Source organism: Eubalaena glacialis, chromosome 10 (genome assembly GCF_028564815.1).
Source record: "Eubalaena glacialis isolate mEubGla1 chromosome 10, mEubGla1.1.hap2.+ XY, whole genome shotgun sequence".
Classification (NCBI taxonomy): domain Eukaryota; kingdom Metazoa; phylum Chordata; class Mammalia; order Artiodactyla; family Balaenidae; genus Eubalaena; species Eubalaena glacialis.
Window position 1 is genome coordinate 65,468,967 of NC_083725.1, and position 26,559 is coordinate 65,495,525.

Sequence of the window (26,559 nt, forward strand, 5' to 3'; positions counted from 1 at the left end):
AACAGGCCTAGATGAGGCGGGCGCAGGTGAGAAGAGTAGAACCCAGTTAGGAGACCTCCGACCTGTAAATCAGTGTGGTCTCTACTTCCTAGGCAACCTCAGGCAAGGACTCCCTGTCTCACGGTTCCGTTTCCCCTTCTGCAGAAAAAGTAATTTATTATTTGTGGTGCTTCCTCTCTCACAGGATTGCTGTGAAGACCCTGAGGTAGGATTTCGGAGAGAGAACACTCCGTTATTGCAAGCCTGGAGCCTCAGAAATGGGAGGGAGAGAGAAAAGGGAGTCACGTCACAAACTCGGTCCTCTCAGGCCTCCGAGAGTTTGCCCTAGAACGTCTCATTTCTATGGTAGATGGCGCTGGAATTTCCGGGGCAAAGATTTTGCTCTTCCGGGGTAATTGTTACCGCTTCCGGGTCGGGACGCGGCGAGCGGAGTTTGCTGTTAATTCGTGTTTCTGCGCTCCTTGTTGCAATGAGCTTTCTCAAAAGTTTCCCGCCGCCTGGGTCGGCTGAGGGGCTCCGGCAGCAGCAGCCAGATACTGAGGCCGTGCTGAACGGGAAAAGCCTCGGCACCGGCACCCTTTATATCGCTGAGAGGTAGGGTCTCTGGTCCCGAGTTCTGGCTTCCTGCGCGCCTCCTTCTTCCCGGGCGCGGGCGGTGCGGAGGAGCGGGGCGATACCACGACCTCTGGGGCTGCGGGGCGGTGGAGCGCGTGCTCCGCGTTCCCTTGGGGGTGCCTCTGCTGGTGGTAAGATTCGACTGTTCCAGTGTCGTCTCCTCGGAGCCTTCCTTTTTCCTCATTCATTATGGTTTTTACCCGCCTGTTTACCGGAGGTCTGGTGGGGTGTTGCTCTTTATTCAAGGTCTCATTTTAAGGTTTTGAGTTTCCAGGCCCTGAGATAGAGTCATCAATGTGCTTGCCTTCTCGATGAACAGGAGCGGGAGGTGTTGGTTGCCCTGGGCAGGATATGTAGGTTTAGAGCAGAAAGTTTGGTTAAGGAGTATAGGTTTTCTTCTGTAGGTATGGGTGGGGAGAGGAACACCTTCAGCGCCACGCAGGTTGGGGTTATATCCAGAGGGACCTGACTCTCATTTTCATTCCTAGAAGGAATTGCCCTTTTATTTGGGTACCTGGGGCACTTTGTACTTTCACAGTCAGATAGACTTGTGTTAAATGTTGAGATTGTAGAATAGAGGTTCCCATTTCCATGATACACGGTTCCATTCATCTTCAGGCCAACAGTGACACATTGAATCCTTCTGTCCTTCAAATGTCTCTGACTTCTGCATCAGTTTTGTCTACATCCAGAGAAAATTCTCTGCTTCTAAGAGGTCACATGATTATATTGGACCCACACAGATAATCCAGGATAATCTCTCTATTTTATTGTCAACTGATTAGTAACCTGAATTACATACACAGAGTCCCTTTTGCCTTGTAACATAACACATTCACAGGTTTGACACCAGGGGATATTGGCGTCATGGGGGCCAAAATTCTGCCTACCACAGAGGGCACAAAAAGATGTAAAGAACCCTTGGTTTAGAAGGAAATCTAGTCACTGAGCAAAGCTTAGGCTTTTGGCCAGTCACTGAGATAGGAAATATGGATGGGAGGAAAAGCAAGTTTGGGGAATGAGTTTGGTCTGTATATGTGTGGATTAATTGCACATATGAGCATGTTTCTTGGGACAGTGGTGTTAAAGATGGATAGATTAGATACCCAAGAAGAGAAGAGGACCAAGGGTAGAACCTTGGGGACACATCTACACTAAGAGGTAGGTTATAGAAGAAGAGACTTGAGAAGAGAGGAGCAGTCAAATAAAATATCTGAAAAGCACCTATTGGGTATTGACAAGGAGACCTTCCGTGATCTTGGAAGAGCAATTTCTTTTAAGGGGTGGAAAGTGGAACACAGATATGTTACTAGCCCCTACTCATTCCCCTTTTTCTCCATGGCTTCTCTGTGTATTCGCTCTTCTATAATATAAATCCTGTTTTGGGAAGGTCCTATACTTGTCTTTCCATTTGGAAAAATTTCAAACCTAAAGAAAAGTTGCAAGCATTGTTAATTAATACCCATGGCTCCTTTGCAAAGATCCATCAGTTGTTAACATTTTGCCACATTTACCTCTTTCTCTTTTTTTCCTGAGCTTCTTGAGAGTTGCAGACATGTCATCACTTCACATGTAAATACTTGAGCAAAAATCTAAGAATAAGGACATTCTCTTGTATAACCACAATACAGTTATCACACTGAGGAAGTGCAGACTCCTTTTTAGCTCTTATCTGTTTAAAAAATTTACTTATTTCAACTTTTCACTAACATCTTTTTCTTTAAGAAACTATTTTTATAAAATATACATACAAAAAGAATATAAGTTATAAATATATGGTTTAAGGAATTATAATTAAACTGACACCTGCATAACACCTCCAGGTTAAGAATAGAATATTACCAGCACCTTGGACACCGTTGTTCATCCCTCTACTGATTGTTAGCATGTCCTCCTTGGTCTCTTTCCCTTTTTGTTCTTTCCCACCTAGCATTTCCAAATCTTGATAGACTCAAGATCGCAACAAACTGGGAAGGCTTCCTAGAGGATGTGACAAAGAGGATTAACAGTCAGGTGAATGAGGTGGGGCTAAGAGGAAACATTATAATTAGAAGAAACAGGATGTTCAGAGGCAATGGTGAGAAACAGTACTGTGTGTGCCAGGGTATATATCTGTGTGCACACATGCACACACACAGTTCAGTTCTTCATCTGAGGGACCAAGGGAGAAAGAGTGGAAACATAATAAAGCTGGAGAAGGAGGGAGTCATGTTTATGAGCTTAGCTTATAGCCCAAAGGTTTTGCAGAAACTGTTTTAGGATTTTAGGCAAAGAGGAACAGGGTCTGATTTGGTTTTAGGTAGTTTTTCAGATGTGTATTGAGAGATTTAGAACTCTTGGGCTTATTTTCAAAGCTTAGTTTTCATAGAAAGTTGACTTTTTGTCCAAATAAGGAAGGGAACAGAGGCATGAATCATTCAAAATAGATCATTTGAAACAAGTGAAATAAAATATTTAATTAAATTAAAACTAGGTATCTTAAACTTATAAGTTATGCTCTTTTTATATCTTATTCCAAAATTAATTTAAAACCAAATAATTAAGCCAGCCCAAATTCAAGATCTCTCTTACCTTTCTGTCCTGTTTTTCTCCCCATGCCAGGAATAAAGTACAGTGATATTCTTCTGCAAAAGCATTGGAGGTTAGCAAAACATTCCTCTGCATCTTTACTGGCTTCCTGATTCTTGATTTTCCCATATGTGACTCATGGTTTCTTTGGGACTGGGTATAGTTAATTAGATATTTTGGTTTTGAGGGCTTTTCTTCTAGAATATATGAGAAGAGAATAAATAAAAATGAAAACTTAGTAATCAGAGTAAACGTTGCTTTTAACTGAAACTTTCTTCTGTAGAGTACATAATCCATGTTCCTGCATAAGATTATGAGAGCTCCATAGGAAATGCTGTGGTGAGGTAGCATTTGTGTTCTGCCAGCAGTAAGGAACTACAGAGTAATTATTATGTGCTTTTTAAAGTGAAAGCCGTAATTTATAGGCACTGAATCTATGCTTATATTTCAGTTTTTCCATCTCCTAATTGAGTCATTAAAGAAAGTTTTGTGGCTTTGGTATTTCAAATCATTTTGGACACCGAAATTTGGAATACTCCTTTCTGACTTGTGATAATGCCAGGGGGTTATTGAGCTGAGAAAAAGGAGTTTATTTGCTTAAAGTAATATAGTTTTAGTAAGGGACTGGCAATATTTCTGTGATACATGAGCACTATTTCTTCTACACATTAAGAGGAAAGCAGTGGAGGAAAGGCCCATAGAACACACACAATCCAATTACAATAATAAAATCTATTTCTTTGGACCCAATGGGATGAGTCATTCTGGAAAATCATTTGTAGAGCTTTTACCACTTTAAGCATCTTAAGATTTATCACTTTAAGCTTCCCAGGTTTTCTTTTTCTCTTTTTTTAATAAGCATGTTGAATGGAAATCTTTCTAAATGACAGTGCATATTTTTTGCTTTCCTTTTTTTAGTGTACAGTTCCTTATGTTTTAGTGTATTTACAGAGTTGTACAATTTTACCACAATCTAATTCTGCCTTTGCTTTTGATAAGTGAGGGTCAAGTGTTGCACACTTGTGCTATTAGACGTTGATTTCCTTTAGGGACTAAGGTATAAAGTTCAGCCTCGCCTTACATCAGATATGAATGCTCTCAGACTGCTGTACTGTCATTGTTCCTGCACAAGGGAGTCCTGGGTTCTACTTTTGTATTTGTTTTTGCTTCATTAGAAATAAGACCACCAGGCTTGTTAGAGTTGTATAGAAAATAGAGCGATATGGGGGTTTTATTGCGTTAACCTCTTTTTAAAAGAAAACCTTCATTGAGATAATTTACATAGCATGCAATCCATGTATTTGAAGTATACAATTAAATGGTTTTTAATCTATTTACAGAGTTGTGCAGCCATCAACAAAATTTTATTTATTTTTAATTTTTAATTAATTTATTTTTTTTGGCAACGCCACGCAGCTTGTGGGATCTTAATTCCCTGACCAGGGATTGAACCGGGCCCCGGCAGTGAAAGTGCCGAGTCCTAACCACTGGACCGCCAGGGAATTCCCAACACAATCAATTTTAGAATATTTTCATTCCCCCCGCAAAAACTGACACCCATTAGCAGTCACTTTCTATTTTCCTCCAGCCCTGTGCAACCACTATGTTGCATTAACTTTTATTTCATTAACATTTTTTGTGTGGTTTCTTAAGCATCTTTTTCCTACTTCTTTTCCTGCTAAGTGGTGAAATATTACCAAAAAGTTAGCCAGTCCTTGCTCAAAACTCAACGTACAGAATTTCTTGATATATTTCCTTTGTTATACCAATAAAATATTTGCATTAGACCACTTTTGAGGGAAAACTAGATGTTGCTTATTTGTGGCTTTCTGTTAAGGCTGCAGAATAAATGAAAGGCTTCATAAAGTCTGCCTTTCAATGTGATTATTATTTTCCAGCTTGTGGTATGTTTACAGCCTTTTCATGTATATATCATTTAATGTAGGATTAGTGGAGAAATTAGTGATTCCTAGGTATTTATTGCATACTTACATGCTAAGCACTATGGTAGTGGTTTTGAAGAATGTTAAATAAAGGAATATGACAAGTTTTGTCGAGTAGCTCACGTTCTGTCAGGGTACAGATAAGATTCTTTACCACAGAGTTAGGTGCTCAATAGTATATTACTGAGCATAATTACAGTTTAGAAAAAGAAGAGATCATTATGGACTGGAATAATTGTAGGGAGGGCTCTTGGAGAGGCTGAGACTTATTCAGATGAAGAGGATTTGCAAAAGCAAAAAAGGTGCCTGAAGACATTCCAAATACGAACAAGCATAAAAAGGCATAGAAACACACAGTCACTTTTCTGTGACTTAAGAAAAATTACATTTCAAATCTGTTTGAATAGAGGAAAATAAACTATAACAGAATTGGTCTTAAAGAAATTCAATTCCTGCTGTTGAATTTTCTTATTTTAGGAATATTTCTAAACAGTATGCTTGAATTTATTCACATGTATAAAAATGTCCAAGCTGAACTTTTATAAACGTTAGGACATTAAATTAGGATTTAAGTTCTTAAAATAATCTACTTAAAACATGTTTTTCAGCCGCCTGTCTTGGTTAGATGGCTCTGGATTAGGATTCTCACTGGAATACCCCACCATTAGTTTGCATGCGGTGTCCAGGGACCTAAATGCCTATCCACGAGAGCATTTGTATGTTATGGTGAACGCCAAATTTGGAGGTATGTATGGTATTATTTAACCTTGAGCTTCCTTTGGTAGTATATTTCAAAAAGCAGTCTCTGATCATAATCAATGTAATAAGCCATTGACTTATTTCGGATAATACTTTCTTAAGCAAAATTTCAGCACAGTAAAATAATTTGGCCTTTTTTAAAAATTTATTTTATTTTTTATTTATTTATTTTTGGCTGTGTTGGGTCTTTGTTGCTGCACACGGGCTTCCTCTAGTTGCGGCTAGCAGGACCTAATCTTTGCTGTGGTGTGCGGGCTTCACATTGCAGCGGCTTCTCTTGTTGCGGAGCACGGGCTCTAGGTGCGGAAGCTCAGTAGTTGTGGTGCACGGGCTTAGTTGCTCCGCAGCATGTGGGATCTTCCCGGACCAGGGATCGAACCCATGTCCCCTGCATTGGCAGGCAGATTCTTATCCACTGTGCCACCAGGGAAGCCCATGGACACTGCCTTGTATTTTCTACATACTTGGACTTAGAATTATTTAGCTATTGTACGTTTGTATTTCTAGTTTTTCCTCTTGAGTTTAACTGTTTATTCTTTCTCTTTGTAAAGACATTTACATTTGGCACCCTTAGAGGCTTGGATTAGTGTACTTTGCTTCTAAGAGTTTAGGATAGAACATGTTTTGTTACAGAAATGGTTCTCAGTGGTGGACATGTTGCCCTACCCCCATATTTGGCAATGACATTTTGATTGTCATGACTGGAGGTGGAGAGGAGTGCTACTGGCATCTAGTTAGAGGCCAGGGATGGTACTAAACATCCTACAATGCATAGGACAGGCTCCCACAACAAAGAATTAACCAGTCCTAATGTCAATAGTGCCAAGGTTGAGAAACCCTAGGGTACAGGATTCCCAAGTCTTGCATAAAATACAAAGATTCATAAAAATCTAGTGTAATTGATGAAAGAAGCAAGAAAGATTTTAAAAATCCATTTTTTTAGGCTGTCCACAATAAGTTGTAAGAATTCTGAATGAGAAACAAGTTAGGCACGAAATAGAATCTTGTGCTTGATTTTTGTAAGTATAACTAAATAAGAAGTTTATATGGTATATTGTGTTAGTTTAATATGTTCATCTTTTGTAGAAATGAAGAACTTAGGGGTTGAAAAGACAATTGTCACATCTTTAGTAAACTTTTGCTTTTAAAATAGTGGATTGCTTTTCTTTGAAATAGCACATAAGAGACAATCCCATGAGTTTGCCTATTGAGCTATTGCTCCTTCAATTTGAGATTTTAATATGGTTTCAGATATAAGATGAACATTTATATTGTTACACAGGTGTGGATCCTATTTTCCCAGCCTTCGTTCCTCTGGTCCTGATTCAGACTTTTTTTTTCTCTTTGGCTTACCTCCATTAACCTCTAAAGTGGACCATCAGCTTATTGTTGAGAACATGAGATTATTTTTAAAATGACTAAAAATACATTCCCATTTTTGAAAATTTAGAAAGTTTTAAGGAGACAGAGTGTGGCAGCCACTACTATGATCCAGCATGAGATGATGAGTGTTTGTCATGGTAGTATTTTCTTTTCCTAATTGTAAAAATGCTATATTACATTTCTGTTTACTGCCTTAAGATAGATTCCTGCAGATATAAAAGAAGGTGTTAATTAATAGTAGTTATTTCTAGGGAGAGGACTAGAGGGTAGGGACTTTTTCCTTTGAATCCATCTTGACTCTTTTACTTATTTTTATACCAGCATGAATTAATTTTTTTTTTTTAATTTTTATTGGAGTATAGTTGCTTTACAATGTTGTGTTAGTTTCTGCTGTACAGCAAAGTGAATCAGTTATATGTATACATATACCCCCTCTTTTTTAGATTTCCTTCCCATTCAGGTCACCACAGAGCACTGGGTACAGTTCCCTGTGCTATACAGTAGGTTCTCATTAGTTACCTATTTTATATATAGTAGTGTATATATGTCAATCCCAATCTCCCAGTTCATCCCATTCCCGCTCTGCCCTTGGTATCTGTAAGTTTGTTCTTTACATCTGTCTCTATTTCTGCTTTGCAAATAAGTTCATCTGTACCATTTTTCTAGATTCCACATACAAGCGATATTATACGATATTTGTTTTTCTCTTTCTGACTTATTTCACTCTGTATGACAGTCTCTAGGTCTATCCACGTCTCTGCAAATGGCACTATTTTGTTCCTTTTTATGGCTGAGTAATATTCCATTGTATATACATACCACATCTTCTTATCCATTCCTCTGTTGATAGACATTTAGATTGCTTCTGTGTCCTGGCTATTGTAAATAGTGCTGCAGTGAACATTGGGGTGCATGTATCTCTTTGCATTACGGCTTTCTCTGGGTATATGCCCAGGAGTGGGATTGCTGGGTCTGAATTACTTTTATAATTTGAAAAGTGATATCCATTCAGTTATAGAATAATAATTACAGTATGATACTATTCTGTTTTTTTAAATGCATTGAAAAAGTTTGGTAGTACCATAATGTATTCAACTACTTAGAATTATTTGGAACTCTCCAATATTTTTGTATTTTAGTTTTTACAGAAGACACCTCTATTATATTTGACAATTTAATAACATTAGAAACAGGACAGAAAACGTCCTATTAAATCTGCTCTTTAAAACTGCTAACAGTGGCCATTTAAATTTTTTTCCTTTTTTGCTTATCTGTATTTTTTCATTATTCTGCAGTGAACTTGTATGACTTATAAAAGGTAAAAAAAATTTAGTGGATACCCCCTTATTATTGATACCTATGAGTAGAACTGCTGCATTAAAGGTAAACATTTTTAAAGCTCTTAACGTATATTGTCAAGTTGCTTTCCAGGAAGTTTATACTTTCAATACCTCTCTACCTTATCTTCATCTGTATGGAGAATTAACATTTTTTCAAAATGATAACTGTAATATGCTAAACAAAAGTTATATTTTTAAGATGATTGGTTGAACATATTTTGGTGGTTTTGGGGTCTTTTTAAGTGTTTTATTGACCTTTTTTAAAAAAATTATTATTATGAAGTAATTCAAACATTGAAAAGTACAGAATAATAAAAAATTTCCATTATTTAATATCCAGTGTAAATTCTAACATTTTTCATAATTACTCTAGTCTAAAAGAAATAAAACTGTATTAATACTATGGAAATCTTTTTTGTACCCCTCCCCATTTCGTTCCTAACTCTGTCTCCAGAGTTCATCTTAAAGATGGTGTGTGTCCTTCTTGTCTATGCTTTTAGATTTTTACTGAATATGTATATACCCATAAGCACTCTAATGGTTCTCTTTTGTGTTTAAAATTTTAATGTAAGTGGTATTATATATATTCTGCAACGAGCTCTTTCACTCACTTATATTTTAAAATCTCCTCATTTTGGTACATATAAATCACATTTATTCATTTTCAGCTGCTATCTCTCAAACATAGCATGACCAGGTTACAATACATCTATTTCCTTTTTTTAATTAACATTTATTTTTTATGTTTTCTATAGTACATATAGTAGTTCAGTAAACATTCACGTACAAACTCCTTGGGTACATAATATGTAGTTAAATGAGGAATTTCTGGGTAGTAGGATAAACACATGTCTGGAATGGTTTTAGCAATTTCTGCTTCCACCAGCAGCATGTGCTAGTTCTCTTTATTGAACATTTGTATTTTTTTCTTGCCAACAGACTTTGTTAATTTATCTTTTGGGTCAGTTAACTTTCATGGGCCTTAGTTTTCTCATCTGTAAATTGTTGGTGATGAATCACATCAGTGGTTTACAAACTGCTGCTGAACCCCTTGTTTCAAGGTGAAAGAAGCAGACATGACAACGGAACTCTACTTGATAGAGGCCTGACTGTATCGGTTTCCTCACCCCCACCATGACGTTGGGGCTTGGAATCCCTAGGACTCAAAGTACAGTGTGACTAGACCAGAGAGACTATCCAGAGTCTTTTTTAGCTCTAAAATAACAATGTTCTTATAATTTGAAGTAAAAAATTGCAGTATTTAGATATATCAGTAAGCATCCTTTAAGAAATTCTTCTAGGCTTCTATTTTTGAAAACAAATAAACAACATCATTAAAAAGCTATTTTTTTATTCCCTTTCTAGAAGAATCAAAAGAATCTGTTGCTGATGAAGAAGAGGAAGACAGTGATGATGATATTGAACCTATTGCTGAATTTAGATTTGTGCCTAGTGATAGATCAGCCTGTGAGTATTCTGTAGAGTTGATTCTTTTCCCTTTAAGTACAAAGCATTCCCTCATCCCTCCCCCCGCACACTTACCTTCACCCTCATTACCTCTGTTCTGTTGCTTTTTCTTCATTTTAGCATCTGTAATATCATTGAGGACCAGATAACTATTAATATAAAGATTGTGAATGAAGTGATAGTACAGTAGATGCCATGTTGCCTGGTATGTTTTGTGAGTGGAGGAATATGTTATTTTTATGGACTTGATGCTGTTGACTGAATCTCACTGGATAGAGGACAGAGGACTCATGGCAATTCCAAAGTGGAAGATGCCAGGATAGCTGGAAAGAGCCCTGCCAGCTGAGGGGCTTCACCCTGAGGCCAGTGGTCTGACCAGGACACTGACACTTTTTTTTTAGAAAATCCAGCCAGGTATGAAGGGATGTCAATAATGTTTCAAAATGAACTCTTATTATTTTGTGGCGTGTCCATTGCTATCAAGCACTTTTCAAGATTGATTCTCCTTGGAATTTGGCAGGTTTTGTAAATGTTGTGACCCTAGTACACCTCATGTCTACTCATTAAATTTATTTGCCCTGATGGTTATTTTATTAAATTTTTATTGTACATTGGTCAGAAAAAAATTAATTAGAAATTTTTAATTTACTTGTTCAGTGGAGGCCATGTTCACTGCAATGTGTGAATGCCAGGCTTTGCATCCAGATCCTGAGGATGAAGATTCAGATGATTACGATGGAGAAGAATATGATGTGGAAGCACATGGTTAGTGAAGTGGATTTTTTAAAGTGTTTGTGTATGTGTTTCATTTTAAGCATCTATTTGTATAGGATATGGGATTATAGTTCTTTATATCTCTAAGTATCCATATAGCTTGGTTTTTAATAAAAGCGAATGGCACAATTCATGTCTAAGCCAAATTAGAAAATTTCATGGGCTTCCGAGGCTTGAGAGCAAAAAATAGAGATTACTCAGGGGAGAAAGTAGATAGAGATAAATGGAAGGAAAGAAAATGATAGGATAGTGGGTAGTCGAGAGAGTCTTTTAAGTTGATGAAGTTGCTATCAGAAAACAAACCTTCTCTCTCCATTGCTTGGAACCTGTGTCATCTACATCTTAAACATAGTCCATCAAACACCTCATTGCCAAAGTAATTTCTTTTTCCCAGAACCATACTTGATTTATCTAAGAATATCTCCCTTTACCTCCCCAGAGCATAATGCAGGCACTAGCTTGGTGTAGAGTCTTGTTACTTGAGGTGCCTGCTGTTCTCTTTTCTTTTTCCCTCTGGTCTCATGTATACAAGTTTGGCTCTCTAAAGCCTTTTCCTCCATATGTACCACTTCCTGGCCTGAGAACACTCATTTCTGGGATTCCCTTTTATATATCTAAATACATTCTCATCTTTGCTGAGATTTTGGGGTAATTTAATTTTTTTTTTTTAATAAATTTATTTATTTTGGCTGCATTGTGTCTTCGTTGCTGCGCGCGGGCTTTCTCTAGTTGCGGTGAGTGGGGGCTGCTCTTCGTTGGGGTGCGTGGGCTTCTCATTGCAGTGGCTTCTCCTGTTGCAGAGCACCGGCTCTAGGCGTGCGGGCTCGGTAGTTGTGGCGCGCAGGCTCAGTAGTTGTGGCACACAGGCTTAGTTGCTCCGCGGCATGTGGGATCTTCCCGGACCAGGGCTCGAACCCGTGTCCCCTGCATTAGCAGGCGGATTCTTAACCACTGCGCCACCAGGGAAGTCCCAATTTAATTTTTTTAATCCTGTATTTTCCAGAATTTCTGATTTTTTAAAATTAATTAATTTTTGGCTGTGTTGGGTCTTAGTTGTGGTGTGCGGGCTCTTCATTGTGGTGTATGGGCTTTTCTCTAGTTGTGGCGTGTGGGCTTCTCTCTTGTTGTGGCACACGGGCTCCAGAGTGCACTGGCTCGTTAGTTGCAGTGCACAAGCTCTCTAGTTGAGGCATGCGGGCTCTCTAGTTGTGGGGTGCAGGCTCAGTAGTTGTGGTGCATGGACTTAGTTACCCCACGGTATATGGGATCTTAGTTCCCCGACCAGGGATCGAACCAGCGTCCTCTGCATTGCAAGATGGATTCTTAACCACTGGACCACCAGGGAAGTCCCCAGAATTTCTGATTTTTTAAAAGGAGCATGTATTTTAATCAGTAAAAAACACTTACAAGTGTTAATATAATAAGTGTTAATTAACAAGTGTTAATATATTAACAAGGGTTAATATAATATAATAAGTGTTAATTAACAAGTGTTAATATATTAACAAGGGTTAATATAAGACTCCCTAACCTTAGGAACACCCTCTTTTCCTTCTAGTCTCTGGACATTTGATTCTTTGGGAATTGCTGTTTACTGGCTTGTTATGTCTTGGAATCTCTTCTCATCCTAGAGAGTAGAGACATTTTCTTTGTATCTCTGTCTTCAACAGATGGCTGATATATGTATGTTAAATGAATGTTGAGTGTTTTCCTGGAAGCCTTTTTTCATTTTAGCTTATCTTCAGTAAGTGCATTATTGATTATCTTTTTTTTTTCTAATTGTTTTATAGTAGCTTAAAAGCTTTTTATTTATTTAGAACAAGGGCAGGGGGACATCCCTACATTTTATACCTATGAAGAAGGATTATCCCATTTAACAGCAGAAGGCCAAGCCACACTGGAGAGATTAGAAGGAATGCTTTCTCAGTCTGTAAGCAGCCAGTATAACATGGCTGGAGTCCGGACAGAAGATTCAATAAGAGATTATGAAGGTGAGTACACAGAATTAACTCTTTATAGTGTAGGAAGCAAAAGTAGAATTACATAGAATGGGAATTCTATGTAAAATTTTTTTTTAAACTTTTTTCCCTAACTACAAAGATAGTCTGTGTTCATAGTCAAAAAAATTTTTAATGGGCACAGGCAAAGAAGAAATGAAAAATCAAGTAGAATTCTAATTGAGAGACATCTGTTACTTTCCTGCTGCATATCTTTCCAGTCTTTTTGTTGGCTTGCTTATGTAAGTGTATGTGCAGGCACACATTGATGCTGCCATTTTAATTTTTTAAATGAATTCCTGCTTGATTATGTGCAAAACTAGTCAGTTGATTAAGAGGGCTAGACAGCATTCAAGAAACTTGGGTTTTCTTTTAGTGACAGACATTTGAACCTTACGCAAGTGGCTTTAACTGTTTGTTTCATTTGTCTCATATTTGTAAGCCGCTTTGTAAATATTTTACCTATTAGACTGGTTCCCTTTTCTAAGTGTCCTATTTCAATTAGAATCTTAATGTATTTCTTTTGACTCAGCCTTTACCATTTTTTCCGTTACCCAGTCCAGTACTGAGTTCTATGGAGTTTTCCTTTAAATGACTTTTCAGATCTCTTTGCTATAACTACTGCTATCCTTCAAACCTAGGCCCTTTTCTTCTCACACTGGATTTACAGTAGTAAATTTTTTGCCTCAGTCATTCCTTCCTCCAGCTCACTGTGCCATATTAATCTTCTGAGAACACTCTGTGTCATCCCTGTATAAGGATGTCCCCTCAGTGATTGTCTGATACTCACCATATGAAGTTCAAACTCTTCTCTCTGACTCTGAAGAGACAGCTCTGTCTCCGCCCCACTTGTCTCCAGTCTTGTTCCTACTACCCTCAATAAAACATTTAGATAGTGCTCTTAAGTGCCAGGTCCTGATTTAAGCACATTATATGTATTTGCTCATTGAATCCTTCCAAGAACCCTCTGGTAGATGCTGTTATGATCCCCATTTTACAGATGAAGAAACCGAGGCACAGAAAGGTCACATAACTTGATTGAGGGCAAATAGCTAGTAAGTGGTAAGAGGATTAAATGAACTAATATGCAAAAACAATACGCCAGGCACTGTTGTGAGCATTTCTTGCATCTTATACGTATTCATTTCAGTATTTTATGTTGCTGCAGAGTCTTAATACTTCTAATTTTTAGTGATGCAGAATGTTCTTAAAGAGGGTTACCATGGTTTTTCTTTTATTGGTACATTTAAGTTTCTCTCATAATGTTGTGATCAGTATCTCCGTGCACATAGAATTCTGACCTGGGGGTCCTGAAGTTCTGGGATATTTAATTTGGAAAAACTTAGGCTTTGGGTCACACTGTTTTTCCTTATGTCTCCTCTCCATTTTAAGCCTTAGATTGTGAGCCTCTAATGCAGGCTTTAGGGTGAGATGGCTCAGGTGATTTCTAATGCTCTGCCAAACTCTTAGCTGAAAGAATTCAAGATACTACTTTTTTTATTATAATGATTAACTGAAGAGTACCCTTGGACATTGAAAAATCTTTCATCACGGAAGGTTTTTTGTTGTTTTTAATTGTAAAATTCCTTATTTAATGCTTTGTAGCTAGTGATTTTAAGGTCACAAACACTTGTTGCTAAAGTGAGATTTTTGGGCTTGTATTCCTAAGCCTCATTAGCATATGGAGACTTGCCTATATATAAAACTTCTTCAGCCTGTACTATTCTCTATCTTCTAAAGTCCTGGGTACCCATATCACTCTCTTGCCATTTATTTATTTATTTGACCTGTGCATTTTCTTTTTTTAAATTTATTTTTAAAATAAAAATTGTATATATTCAAGGTGTACAACATGGTGTTTAGATATATACATGGTGAAATTTCTACTGCTGGCATTTCAGTGCTTTGTGTGTTTATTTATGTAAGAGGTGTTTGTTGAGCTACAGTGCCAGGTACAGAGAATACAGGAGTGCTCAAGAGAGATGCGGTTATATCTATCAATGGCAATCTAGTGGAGAGAAAAATAAATTAACTAATTGGGTAGTTACAGTACATTGTGATACAGCATTGAGATATAGGGGAGACTTGAGGAAGTGTGGAATCAGAGACTGGGCCTGTCACTCAGCTTGGATAGTCAGGGAGAGATTCAAACTTCATGGAGTAAGTGACATTTAAGCCAGAATCTAAAGATGAATAAAAATGAACCAAGAGGGATTGCATACAGTTTGGGGAGAGAGGCAGGTAAAGGGATCAGTCATGTGCAAAGGTTCAGGAGACCATTTAGCTTTGGGGAACTGAAAGTTCATATGTCTAGAACTCTGAATGTGAAGGGTAGTTATAGCAACAGATAAAGGCGGAGTAGTGAACTGGGCTGTATATTAAAGGAACTTGAAAGCTGTGTTAAAGAATTTCAACTTATGCGTAGGTCATTTGGAAACCATTGAAGAATTTTAGTTTGATCAGTGTTTCAGAAGATGACTCTGGCTATGATACAAAAAATTAATTGCAGAGGGAAATACTAGAGGAAAGAAGAGAAACCCTGTTAAGTACTTTATTATTTAAATTAGATAAGAGATAGTGGCCTAAATTACGGAGTGGCAGTGAATGTCAAAAGACAACAGATTTGAGAGATATTTAAGAGATAGAAGCAACAGAAGTTAGAGACATGGTAGGGGTTTCTGCGTTGGGCAGGTAAAAGGTATCCTTTTGCAAGACTCTTTGGAAAGAGAAGCATTTTCTACGTAGAAAGATGATGAGTTAATTTTAGATAAGTGTTGTTTTTGCATGCCCTGCTGGATACCAAGGTGGTGGTGTGCCAGTGGGCTGCGGGCAGAAGCCAGTTTGTGGTGGACTAAAGAGTTGAGGGGTGAGTGGGAAGTGAAGAAGTGGAGAAAGCGGCTTTAGGCAACTCCTTCCAGGGGGCTTTTTTTTTTTCTTGTCCTCCCCCTCCTTTTTTTTCAATGAGATAAGAAAAAGAGATAAGTTAAGAACCTTGCTCTACTTAGTCTTCTCTCCTGAATTATGTTGTAAGCTTATGAAGATAGGACTTCATACCTTAAAAAAAAGTCACACAGTAAACACCTAGCACTGTTCTGTGAAGAGAGAACGATGGATGCTTACTGCATTTGAAACTCCCTACCTAGTGTTCTTTCAGTGTTCAGGTTGAGAATTGCGAAGTAAATGTTAAATATATAGACTAATTTTAACTTGGCCTAAATCCACAGGTGGCATTTTTCTTTCTCAGTTTGTTCCTTGGTACTTTTAATTTTCAAAAGAGAAAGAAACTGCAACTCCTACAAGCAGGGGGCACTAGCTTCCTTCTGGTCTAACTATGAGCTGAATCTTTACCTATCTGAAGTGCTTAGTAGACTGTTGCTCAGTGGTTAATTTTTTCTTCAGATGGGATGGAGGTAGATACTACACCAACAGTTGCTGGACAGTTTGAGGATGCAGATGTTGATCACTGAAAATGATTGATGCTGCTTTAGGGTGAGTAGTTTATTGTCTCCCTTGTCACTGAACATGAAAATCATGTGAAATAATTGATTTTTATTTTCATAAGTGAGGAGAACTCTATAAAATTAGCAGTTGTGGAAAAATGTGAGTTATCCATTTATGAAATTATTTAAAATTGTATAGGTTTTTTCCCTAAGAAATCAAGATCTGCCAACATGGTAATGTTCAGGTTAACATTTATTGAGCACTTATTACATGCCAAGCACTATGCTAGGCATTGAGAGTACATGGAAGAATAAGACACACCCATCTTCAGTGAATCAGGAGAAGGACATTACCCTTTGTTCAGAAACAGAGATTTCCCTGGTTGGCTCAGGTGGGAACAGCAGAGCCTGAGGTCATGTCCTGTTCTGCTCAGTCACCTTTTCCCACTTGTGATGTTTGAAACATTACCATACTCATCAAAAAACACAAAGCAGAGATTTGCTGCAACTCACTACTTTTAGTTGAGGGAGGAAGTAGAAGTCATTCCAATCTGAGTTTAAGCCTTGAATGATAATCTTGTATCAGTTTCCCTCTTTTTGAATATAATGGAGGACCAAGGTCCTGGGCACTTCAGCGTTAAAGGCTGATTTGCCAAACCATATCAAGTCCATGTACAGTTGCCCAAAAGCTATCATTTCCCAAGTTGCTTCATTCCTGCTTTTCTTGACAGACATGAGTTCACTGCCAGTTTTCTCTCCTCTGACACATTCTCATGAGCTTTGCCTGAAGTTTGTTCCTGACTGTTTATTTGTTACATGCTACTCTGAGAAATAAATTGTCCTTTGTCAGTTTGAGTATCTCAACTGTATGTTAAATACTAGCTGAAGGTCATGTAGCTAGTTTATATCATACAGAGCTAGGATTAGTAATTAGCAGCCCTTCCTTTAAACACTCTAAGATCGGGAATACCCTGGCAGTCCAGCAGTTGGGACTCCGTGTTTTCACCACCGAGGGCCTGGGTTTGATCCCTGGTCCAGGAACTAAGATCCCACAAGCTGTACAGTGTGGCCAAAAAAAAAAAAAAAAAAACTCTTAAGATTTTTACATTGTTAAATTGTTGTTCCACTGTCCCCTTTACAACGTCCTTCTACTGCTGACCTTATAGCATTTTCTTGAATACTAGCTGTTTTCCATTCTTTGAGTACTTATACCCAGGTCCTTTGTTTTATTAAAGCATATAGTAATAACATGGCAAGATTTATGTATTTTGGCTTGAGTTTTATACCATTGTCAGTCATCCAATTAGGTTGTAAGATCCCTTGTTTTTCAAGTTCCATTTACCTTCCAGATTATTGCCATTGTGAATATAACATCGCTTCTTATAGTACCCATGAATTGTGATAATGGATCTCTGCCTTCCTCTTAGATGCCAGTGGAACTATTAGAAAATAATCTTAAGAGTTCTGTGATTTAATATCTCTTTCGTTAAATATTTATTTCCACAACATTTACTTCTGTCATTGGTAGCCATATAGTTTAAAATCAGCAATGTCTCCTCTGCAGTTGGCTAAAATTATGTGTTCACGTTGCTGGAGCTCTGTTAACGTTAATTTTCAGATCTCACAGTTCCAGATGTCAGTATTTCACTATTCTGCTTCATGGGAAATCTTTCAGTACCAATATAAGTCTTCTTCCCTTATTTCTCAGATTCTTATTTATTACATTCTTTATAGCATATGGATTTTTTCAGTAACTTTTATTGAAACTGGAAAACAGATTTTTTGATCTGGCTTTAACATATTTCTTCTTGAAAACAGACTATTCAGAGAACACCAACTACTCTACTAATAAGATTGAGAAACTTATTTGGTATGTCACTAGTGGTTACACAAATGGGATGTTACGGTATTTTCCTGCCGAGAATTCTTAGGATTCTTTGTAATGCAATTTTATGGTGAAATAACTGTAAAATAGCCCAGACTTTCTAATGAGCTGATGATTAGTTTTCTGTTCATTTTGTGCTACAGCTGGAGCAGAGAGATACTTTATTCATAAAGTTTATATAAGTTCTTCATCTGGATAATTGACCTCAATTCCAAACAATGTCTGTAAATTTTTAATCATTTAAGATTACATTTGCTTTTGAGGAGTGAACAAGGAATAATTAGAGTGTATATGCAACTATTAAAAATGACAAGATAATGGAACTAGGACCTCTCAATGCATGAGATAGGGTGGAGGGGAAGGCACATGAATAGTGGAATCACAACTCTACCACATACCAGCTGTGTGTCTTTGGACAGGCGTATAACTTCTCTAATTCTCAGTTACCTCTTCCGAAAAATGAGGATGATAGTAAATACCTGGCAGGATTGTTGCAAAGACTGAGATATAATATATCTAAATCCCTGGCACTCTTGACTAGGCATTTAATAAATTAGCTATTATTATTATAAATACTGTAAACCTTTTGTTTTTCAGATTCTGCTCATAACTGTAGGAGAGAACTTGGTGCCTCTTCCACTGTGGAGTGGGTATTGATGAAAGTCTTTTTCCTTCTCCAAAACTTACCTGAACCAGTTCTTTCTTGAGACAGATTATACTGAGACAACAAGTTGTCACCAGCACAAGAAACTATGACCTTTATTAACAAAGGTGAATTAACTTAACCAAGAGGGTATTTGTAGTTTATCATTTATTCCAACACTTTGTGTCTAGGTGTACCCTCTGTAGGCTTATAATTGCTGCCTTCACTATATGCATCCTCATAACCTAGCAGGACTACATGGTGGAAATGCAGTGGCACTTGAAGGTGTAGGTAGACTGCATGGGAAAGAGAGGGGCTGAATACAAGATATACACCTGAGGGCCTAAGAATACCCTTACTCCTTAAAAAAAGAAAAACAGAGATCTCAGATAAATCCTGGCCTATGCACGGTCTCCACAGGGATAAAGGTCTTTTTACTAATTGGGAACCCAGATTAATTAACTCTAGGGAGCCTCTTCAGAAACAGCCCAGCCACACATACTACCACTAACACAAGTGCTTTTGCCTAGCCTTTGCTCCTTTCACCATGTTTCACCAGTCTGTTCTCTTATAACCTCTTAGGTTATATCCTTTCATTTCCAACCTCTTAGGTCAGTTTCTGTAAAAGAACAAGTAAAATTGGGATGAAGTTCTCAAAGTACTTCAGATAATTGTTTTGTCTTTGTAATAGCTTAACAAATAAATCTAGGTTTTCTATATTGTGCTCTCATTCTTTTTTCTTTTAATTAATTTTTATTGGAGTATGGTTGCTTTACAATGTTGTGTTAGCCTCCACCGCACAACAGAATGAATCGGCCATACGCATACAGATATCCCCTCCCTTTTGGACTTCCCTCCCATTTTCATTCTTGACTAAAACCATTAATGAGAAATGTTTCTTAAAAAATTAGTGTTGGCAAAAACTGAGAATCTTGTTGGTCTTATTTTTGTTTGACTTTTGTTGAAACATGAACATGAAATAAGTAAGAAAATGGTATAGTTAGAGCTTCAGGCAAATGTTTAGTAGGGCAAGGTCATAACACATTTCAAAGGGATTTCTGCTTCCACTTGAATCAGGAGTACTTTCTCATAGCATACTTTTCAACTCTCAATTTTCTGTTTTCACAGACACCTGGCTAGGTGTCTAATAGGTGTCTGATAATAGGTGTCTGATAACTGATCAGGCTGATTTGTAATTACAGGTTTATACTTGGACTTTATGACCTTAAAAAGAGGTTAAGAAAGCTATTCACAATTACTTGGCTAATTAGTGACTAGTGTGTCACCACTAAGCCCAGTGTTCTTTTCAGCACTTTTACTTGGTTTCCCTCATCTTGCATGGTAGACTGAAAAAAACGAATATTCCTTTTCCTGACCAGACTCTCATAAATACTGAATTTGTTACAACAAGCAAATATAAAGGCCGCTTGGAAATGGGAACTGAAATTTACTGAGACCTTCTCTGTACTGTCCTGGGTTTTTTACATGCATTATGCATATAATATTCTTAACCACTTTATGAGGTATAGGTGCTTTTATGATCCCACTTTAGGGATGAGGAAACTGAGTTACAGAGAGAGGTAAAGTAACGCTTGAGGTCACATAGATAGGGAGCTGTGATTTTTAAGCCTATGCTCCCAAATACCATTCAGCCTTACCATCTACCAGCAGCTGAAAGGAAGCACATTTTCTCTTTACTGCAGGGTTTTCAGTGTTAAAATTTCAATAGACAGCACAGGAAGTTCCCAAATTTCTCTGCTACCAATCTCAGCATTCATAATTCTATGCTAGACGTTTATCCATTCTTCAGTAAGCAGTCCGGGTATTCTTATGGGCTAATCTTAGCAATTCTATTTGAATTCCTTTTTAAAGTCATGCTTACATACTTGTAATCATGACTTTTAGTGAAACAAAGTGCTCTTTGATAACATATCAACAAAATGTTGAGGTTCTGTGCACTGTTTCCTGTAGGCACTGTTGCGGTCGGCCTGGTATTGTGGATAATGCAGTCAGCTAAGATGCAGAAGACCAAGCATCTAGTTCTGACTCGGCAGACAAGATATTTAACCTCTCTGGACCTACTTCCTCATCTTTGTAAAATGAGAGGACTAGACTTTCAAAGTCTGAATGACTTTAAAAGTAATAGTAGGCAGGTGTACCCATAGCTTTGAGAAAATAAGAGAAAGAAGAAAAGATCAGGTCACACTTTTTAAAAATGAAATTCATAATGATCAGCAAGCCAACATTTCTTGATTCTATTTGAACTTAGTTTTAGGGTTGCTGGAATTGTTTACTGTTTCTTGGTGTAGAGGAAATTTTAAGAAAAGACATAGACATTCTGCCTCCATAGCTAGGGTTAGTGGTTGTCTGATCTCGGTTCTATTGTTTAAAATTGTATTCATTAAAATATCCCAGTGGATTTCTGCCTCCCTCAGGTCACTTTGTCAGATATTGATACTTTTCAGATAGGCTTGTTTAAATGTTTGTTGATTATGTATTTTGAGATCTTGTTGGGATCTTGCCGGTATTGTTAAAGATGAGGGATTATGCACAGATGATCATAGTATATAGCCCTTTATTTTTAGAAGACAAGTGTGATTACTCATTGTTCAGAGAAATTTTAGATATTTAGATAAAATTTTATTTATCTGCAGGATTTCAGATAGAATCACTATATAGTTAATTGTCATACAAGTCATATTTTTAAAGTATTTCTAGAGTGGGTGAATCTACATCTGGTACCCATCTTCTGTGGCTAATAGATCGTAATTAAAATCTGAGAAAATCCCTTATGAGGATTCTAATAGAATTACTACCATCCCTTGACAAAGAAGCTGAAATTGAAAAATACTTTCACTAGCATCTCACTCCGTCTGCTCATATCTACGTAAATAAAATCAATATCTAATGTCGGGGGCTTAATAACTTCAGATGAGAAATCAGGACAACTTTGGGGAGAGCAGTGAACTTAGAATTGTTTTTAGCACAATTTTAAGAAGATAAAATAGAAATACATAACTTGGGGATGAGAAGGCTAATAAATAAAAGTGTATACAGGCTAGTTCTTAGGATTTTATTTTTGGATTATTTTGAAGATTGTATGAATCACTAACAACAGTGTGTAGAAGATGATGCAATAAATGTAAATTATTACTAAAAGTAGTTAATTCTTTCTATAACAGAAAGAAGCAGCTACAAATGTAATGTTAACTCAGCTTTTAGAATACATCTGAGATGCCTGATATTTAAAATTCCACTGAGCAATTAAAACAGATGTGATAAAATTATGCATTTTTCTCGAAGGACCTTCAGGCCTTCACTGCAGGTCTCTACCCTTGCTCTACAAACAGGTCCAATGTACTTGCTCATCTAGTTTCTAGTCATGTAACAGGTTAGAAAAGGAGAAAAGGGGTGGTTGCATCAGGCATATCAATAGCAGCAGTAAACAGCTGACAGAATTATGAAGAAAAGCACATATGTATTACCCCAAAATATAGCAGTCTAAGCCTTCATAGCGTGTAATGCAAATATGAGAATAGTGTAGCAATTTATGTTCATAAAAGTATGACCAAAATTATCAGCCTAAATTCTGGTTGTAAATATCCAAATCTGGCTAATTTAAGCAGAAAAACAAAAAAAAAGGCTATCTGGTAGCTCACAAAATGGACATGAAAGCTGAAATAAACCAGGCTCAGAAAAAGGTTAGGAACTAGGATTGGTTTACATAAGATGTTGTGATTCCTCTGGGTGTTAGACTGATTGAATTGCTTCTGTGTCTTTGAGTCCCCACAGGGTCCTGGTTGGCACTGTGTGTGTTGCCAGAAGACAGGACTATCTGGCCCTTTCAGCTTCTGTAGTGGGAGGGCACTGCCCCTGCCCAGATTCTCACAGTGGTGGATTATCCCAAATAGAAAGGATGCTTGGATGCTGGCTTGCAAAAATTTACAGCTGTCTACTGCAACCCCAAACCTTAAAAAACAAACAAACAGAAACAACAACAACAAAAACTATAAATTGGAGTTGTATATAATTAAAGTTATGAAAGGTTTTTATAGAAACTGAGGGACGTACTATTGATATTTGTCAAAGCTTAAAATGCACATGAGAGACCCAGAGACTTCACTTAAAGGAATTTATCTAAAAGATAAATTTGCACATTAGGAAAGTCATAAGCGCAAGGATAGTAATTGCAACTTTATTTGTAAAAGACTGAAAACAACCTCAATGTCTATAGTTAAGCCTGGGTCAGTTATTTACAGTACCTCTGTACAATGGAAAACTGTATCCCTTAAAAAGAATTGGTTAGATACTATGTACCAATAATGAATAAGCTCCAAGATACGTTAGATTAAAAAACAAGACACAGAGATATTTGTATCGAAGAAAAGGGGTTGGAGGTTACAATGGGGATTTTACGTATCATGTGCATATACATGATGCATAAGAAAGTTGTTTTTGGGAGGAGTAGGGGACTGGGGTAGGAGGGAGACTTGAGTTTTTTTTCCCTGTTCGTGGGTTGAATTGTGTCCCCTCAGAACGATATGTTGAAGTCGTGACCTCCAGCATCTCAGAATGTGACTTTATTTGAAAATAGGATCTTTACAGAGGTGATCAAGTTAAAATGAAGTCACTAGGATGGGCCCTAATGTAATATTTACTGGTGTCCTTATCAGAAGGGAGAATTTGGACACAGAGACAGACATGGCAGAGGGAAAGCCATGTGAAGGTGGGGGCTTGTAGTGATGCATGTACAAGCAGAGGAATGCCTGAGGCTACCAGAAGCTAGGAGAGAGGTCTGGAACAGATGCTTTCCTAGTGCCTTTAAGAGGGATCATGGCTCTGCTGACACCTTGCTTGGACTTCTGACCTCCAGAACTGTGAGAGAATAAATTTCTGTTATTCTAAACCACCTGGTTTATGGTACTTTGTTATGGTGGTACTAGAAAACTAACACATCTCCTGCATGGTCATAATTTTTATCTGAGGGATAGGGATCTGGGCTATATATCGTAGTTTAGAGTTTCAAAGGATTAAAAAATTTACAATTATCATTCATTGTTTAAATGCAAAACTCTGCAGGTAAAGGAAAAGTTGGTTATCATTACCTAACTTTATAAATAATTTGTGTTCTGAAATTTTTTTGGCATATTAAAAAGATTAATGTAACCTAGAGAATATTATGCTTAGTGGAATAAGTCAGAAAAAGACAACTACTATGTGATTCGCTTATATGTGGAATCTAAAAATAATACAAATGAATGTATATGCCAAACAGAAACAGACTCACAGATATAGAAAACAAACTTGTGGTTACCAAAGGGGAGAGAGAAGTAAGGGAGGGACAAATTAGGGGTATGAGATTAACAGATACAAACTACCATGTAAAAAGTAGACAGGCAACAAGGATATATTTTGTAGCACAGGAAATTATAGTCATTATCTTGTAATAACTTATAATGGAGTAAAATCTGCAAAAATACTGAGTCACTATGCTATACACCTGAAAATAATGTAATATTGTAACTCAACTATACTTCAGTTAAAAAAAAAAAACGACTAATGTAACATACCCATATACTCACATGCAGCTAAGAAATAAAATTGTACAAATACAGTTGAAGCTCCCTTTGTATCCCCCAGATCCCAGTCCCCTTCCTCCTCTTCAGAGGTAACCACTATCCCAGATTTGGTATTGATCATAACTATGTATGTGTTTGTATTTTTGCTAAATGTGTATGTATGCTATAAACACTATATAGTATTGGGTTGCATGGTTTTTTTTTAACTTTTATTAATTGAATCTTTCTGCTGCTTTTCCTACTTAAGCACTTTATTTTTATTTTTTTTCAAAGATTTTAAATTTTAATTATTTATTTTGGCCACGTTGGGTACTTTGTTGCTGCATGCGGGCTTTCTCTAGTTGTAGCAAGCAGAGGCTATTCTTTGTTGCGGTGCACAGACTTCTCCTTGCGGTGGCTTCTCTTGTTGCAGAGCACGGGCTCTAGGTGCGCGGGCTTCAGTAGTTGTGGTACGTGGGCTCAGTAGTTGTGGCTCGCAGGCTCTAGAGCACAGGCTCAGTAGTTGTGGCGCACGGGCTTAGTTGCTCCGCGGCATGTGGGATCCTCCCGGACCAGGGCTCTAATCCATGTCCCCTGCATTGGCAGGCGGATTCTTAACCACTGTGCCACCAGGGAAGCCCCACTTATGTAAATCTTAAAGTTTGCTAGATTTTGCTAAACTGTTCTCCAAAACGATTGTAGCTATTTACAGTTCCACCATTAGGGAATAATGCTTCTCTATATCCTTATCAATTTTTGATATTTCCAGACTCCTGAATTTCTGCCAACCTGATGAATATGAAAGTAGAATTTCATCAGGATTGTAATTTCCATGTTCCTGATTATTAGTGAAATTGAACACCTTCCTGCTTTGTACATTTGACTTATCCATATTTTTTGCCCAGTTTTTTTTCTTACTCATCTGTCCTTTATATATTCTAGATTCCAGTCTCCTAGTCTGTGTCTTGTCTTTCCATTTTGTTTACAGTGTTTTTTAAAAGCAAGAAGTTGTGGAATCCTGTGTGCTTTTAGAAGCTAGGAATTATTCCTTATGTAGGATGCTTTCAAGTGTGGTTATTCTAGCCCTAGCATTCTAATACAGTTTTGCTACAGTGTGTTTTTAAATAATGTGAACTAGCTCACAAATGATTGCTAAGTAGGGCAGTGATGTCCGTATAACCCAGAAATCACATTGGTTCATGTGCAGTTTTTCCCAGCACATTAATATTTTGCACCAACAGTTGCGTACAGTTTTGTAATAGTTAAATCGAAGAATATATGCCTTTAAGTCTGAAATAGAGAGCTGTTGCATGATTTGATTGTTTTAATAGGATCACTCTGGTAATAGAAACAGGAAGTTATTGCAATAATCTGGACAGGAGTAAGTAGATGGAGGCTTGACCAAACTATGCTAGTAGGCCATAATGAAAAGTATGAAAGCCTGCTACCCTAGAAAAACACATGTACACAAGAAGACCTGCACAAGAATGTTTATCACATGCATTGATTTAATAGTGAGTAAGTACAAATACCATCAATAGAATGGATAAACTATGCAGTTTGAATTAACTAGAGCTGCACGTATTAACTTGAGTTATATGTTAGACAACCAAGTATAGAGTTACATTTACAGATGGATATGAGTTGAGTTCAGGACAGTTGTACAAGCTGGAGATAGAAATTTGGCAGTTATTAGGATATAGTTGCCGTAAAGCCACAAGACTGGATAAAATTACCGAGGGAGTAAGTATAAATAGAAAAGAGCTCAGAGGACTGAGCCCTGGGAAACTCTATCATTTAGTTTGGGGAAAGGAGGAAGAATAAACTGAGAAAGCAATAATTTTCTGGAAGTGAAGTGAATCAGGAGGAGAAAGCAATAAATTGTATCAAATGCTGCTGATAGGTAAGGAGTATGAGAACTTGATTTAACAGCATGGAAGTCATTGATGGCCTTGGCAGGAATTTCATTGGAATGGTAGAGTTGAAGGGCTGACTAGAATGCTTCAAGAAAAAATGGGAAGAGGAAAACTGAAGAACTTCTTCAGACTCCCACCATCACATCTGCTTAACCAACTCTTCTTGTGCCCATATATTCTTAACCTTTTCTCCTGTTACTATGAATGATTTGTTTGTGCTTCTAGCCAAGGCCAGCCCCTTCAGTTGTACACTTGCTTCTATCTTTGCTAG

General features: G+C 37.4%; 1 protein-coding gene across 2 annotated transcripts; it reads left to right on the forward strand.

The window, feature by feature from the left end:
* Positions 1 to 406: 406 nt before the first annotated feature.
* On the forward strand, positions 407 to 19,684 carry CLNS1A (chloride nucleotide-sensitive channel 1A). 2 transcript variants are annotated; one of them, XM_061202818.1, is made up of 7 exons: positions 407 to 594; positions 5,735 to 5,871; positions 9,974 to 10,075; positions 10,733 to 10,840; positions 12,667 to 12,840; positions 16,246 to 16,335; positions 18,769 to 19,683. In XM_061202818.1, exons 1-6 carry the CDS (start codon positions 470 to 472, stop codon positions 16,311 to 16,313), a joined length of 714 nt encoding a protein of 237 aa, XP_061058801.1. In that variant the 5' UTR covers positions 407 to 469; the 3' UTR covers positions 16,314 to 16,335; positions 18,769 to 19,683. The 2 variants fall into 2 exon arrangements, with proteins under 2 accessions (XP_061058801.1, XP_061058802.1); XM_061202819.1 differs by lacking the exon at positions 12,667 to 12,840 and having other exon boundaries at positions 18,769 to 19,684.
* Positions 19,685 to 26,559: the final 6,875 nt, after the last annotated feature.

What these genes read in the sequence shown, in the direction of transcription:
- CLNS1A (XM_061202818.1), top strand. Translation starts at nt 470, where the DNA reads ATGAGCTTTCTCAAAAGTTTCCCGCCGCCTGGGTCGGCTGAGGGGCTC. An exon ending in GGTGAACGCCAAATTTGGAG is followed by an intron (nt 5,872 to 9,973) that starts GTATGTATGGTA and finishes TTCCCTTTCTAG; the next exon opens with AAGAATCAAAAGAATCTGTT. An exon ending in GCCTAGTGATAGATCAGCCT is followed by an intron (nt 10,076 to 10,732) that starts GTGAGTATTCTG and finishes TTACTTGTTCAG; the next exon opens with TGGAGGCCATGTTCACTGCA.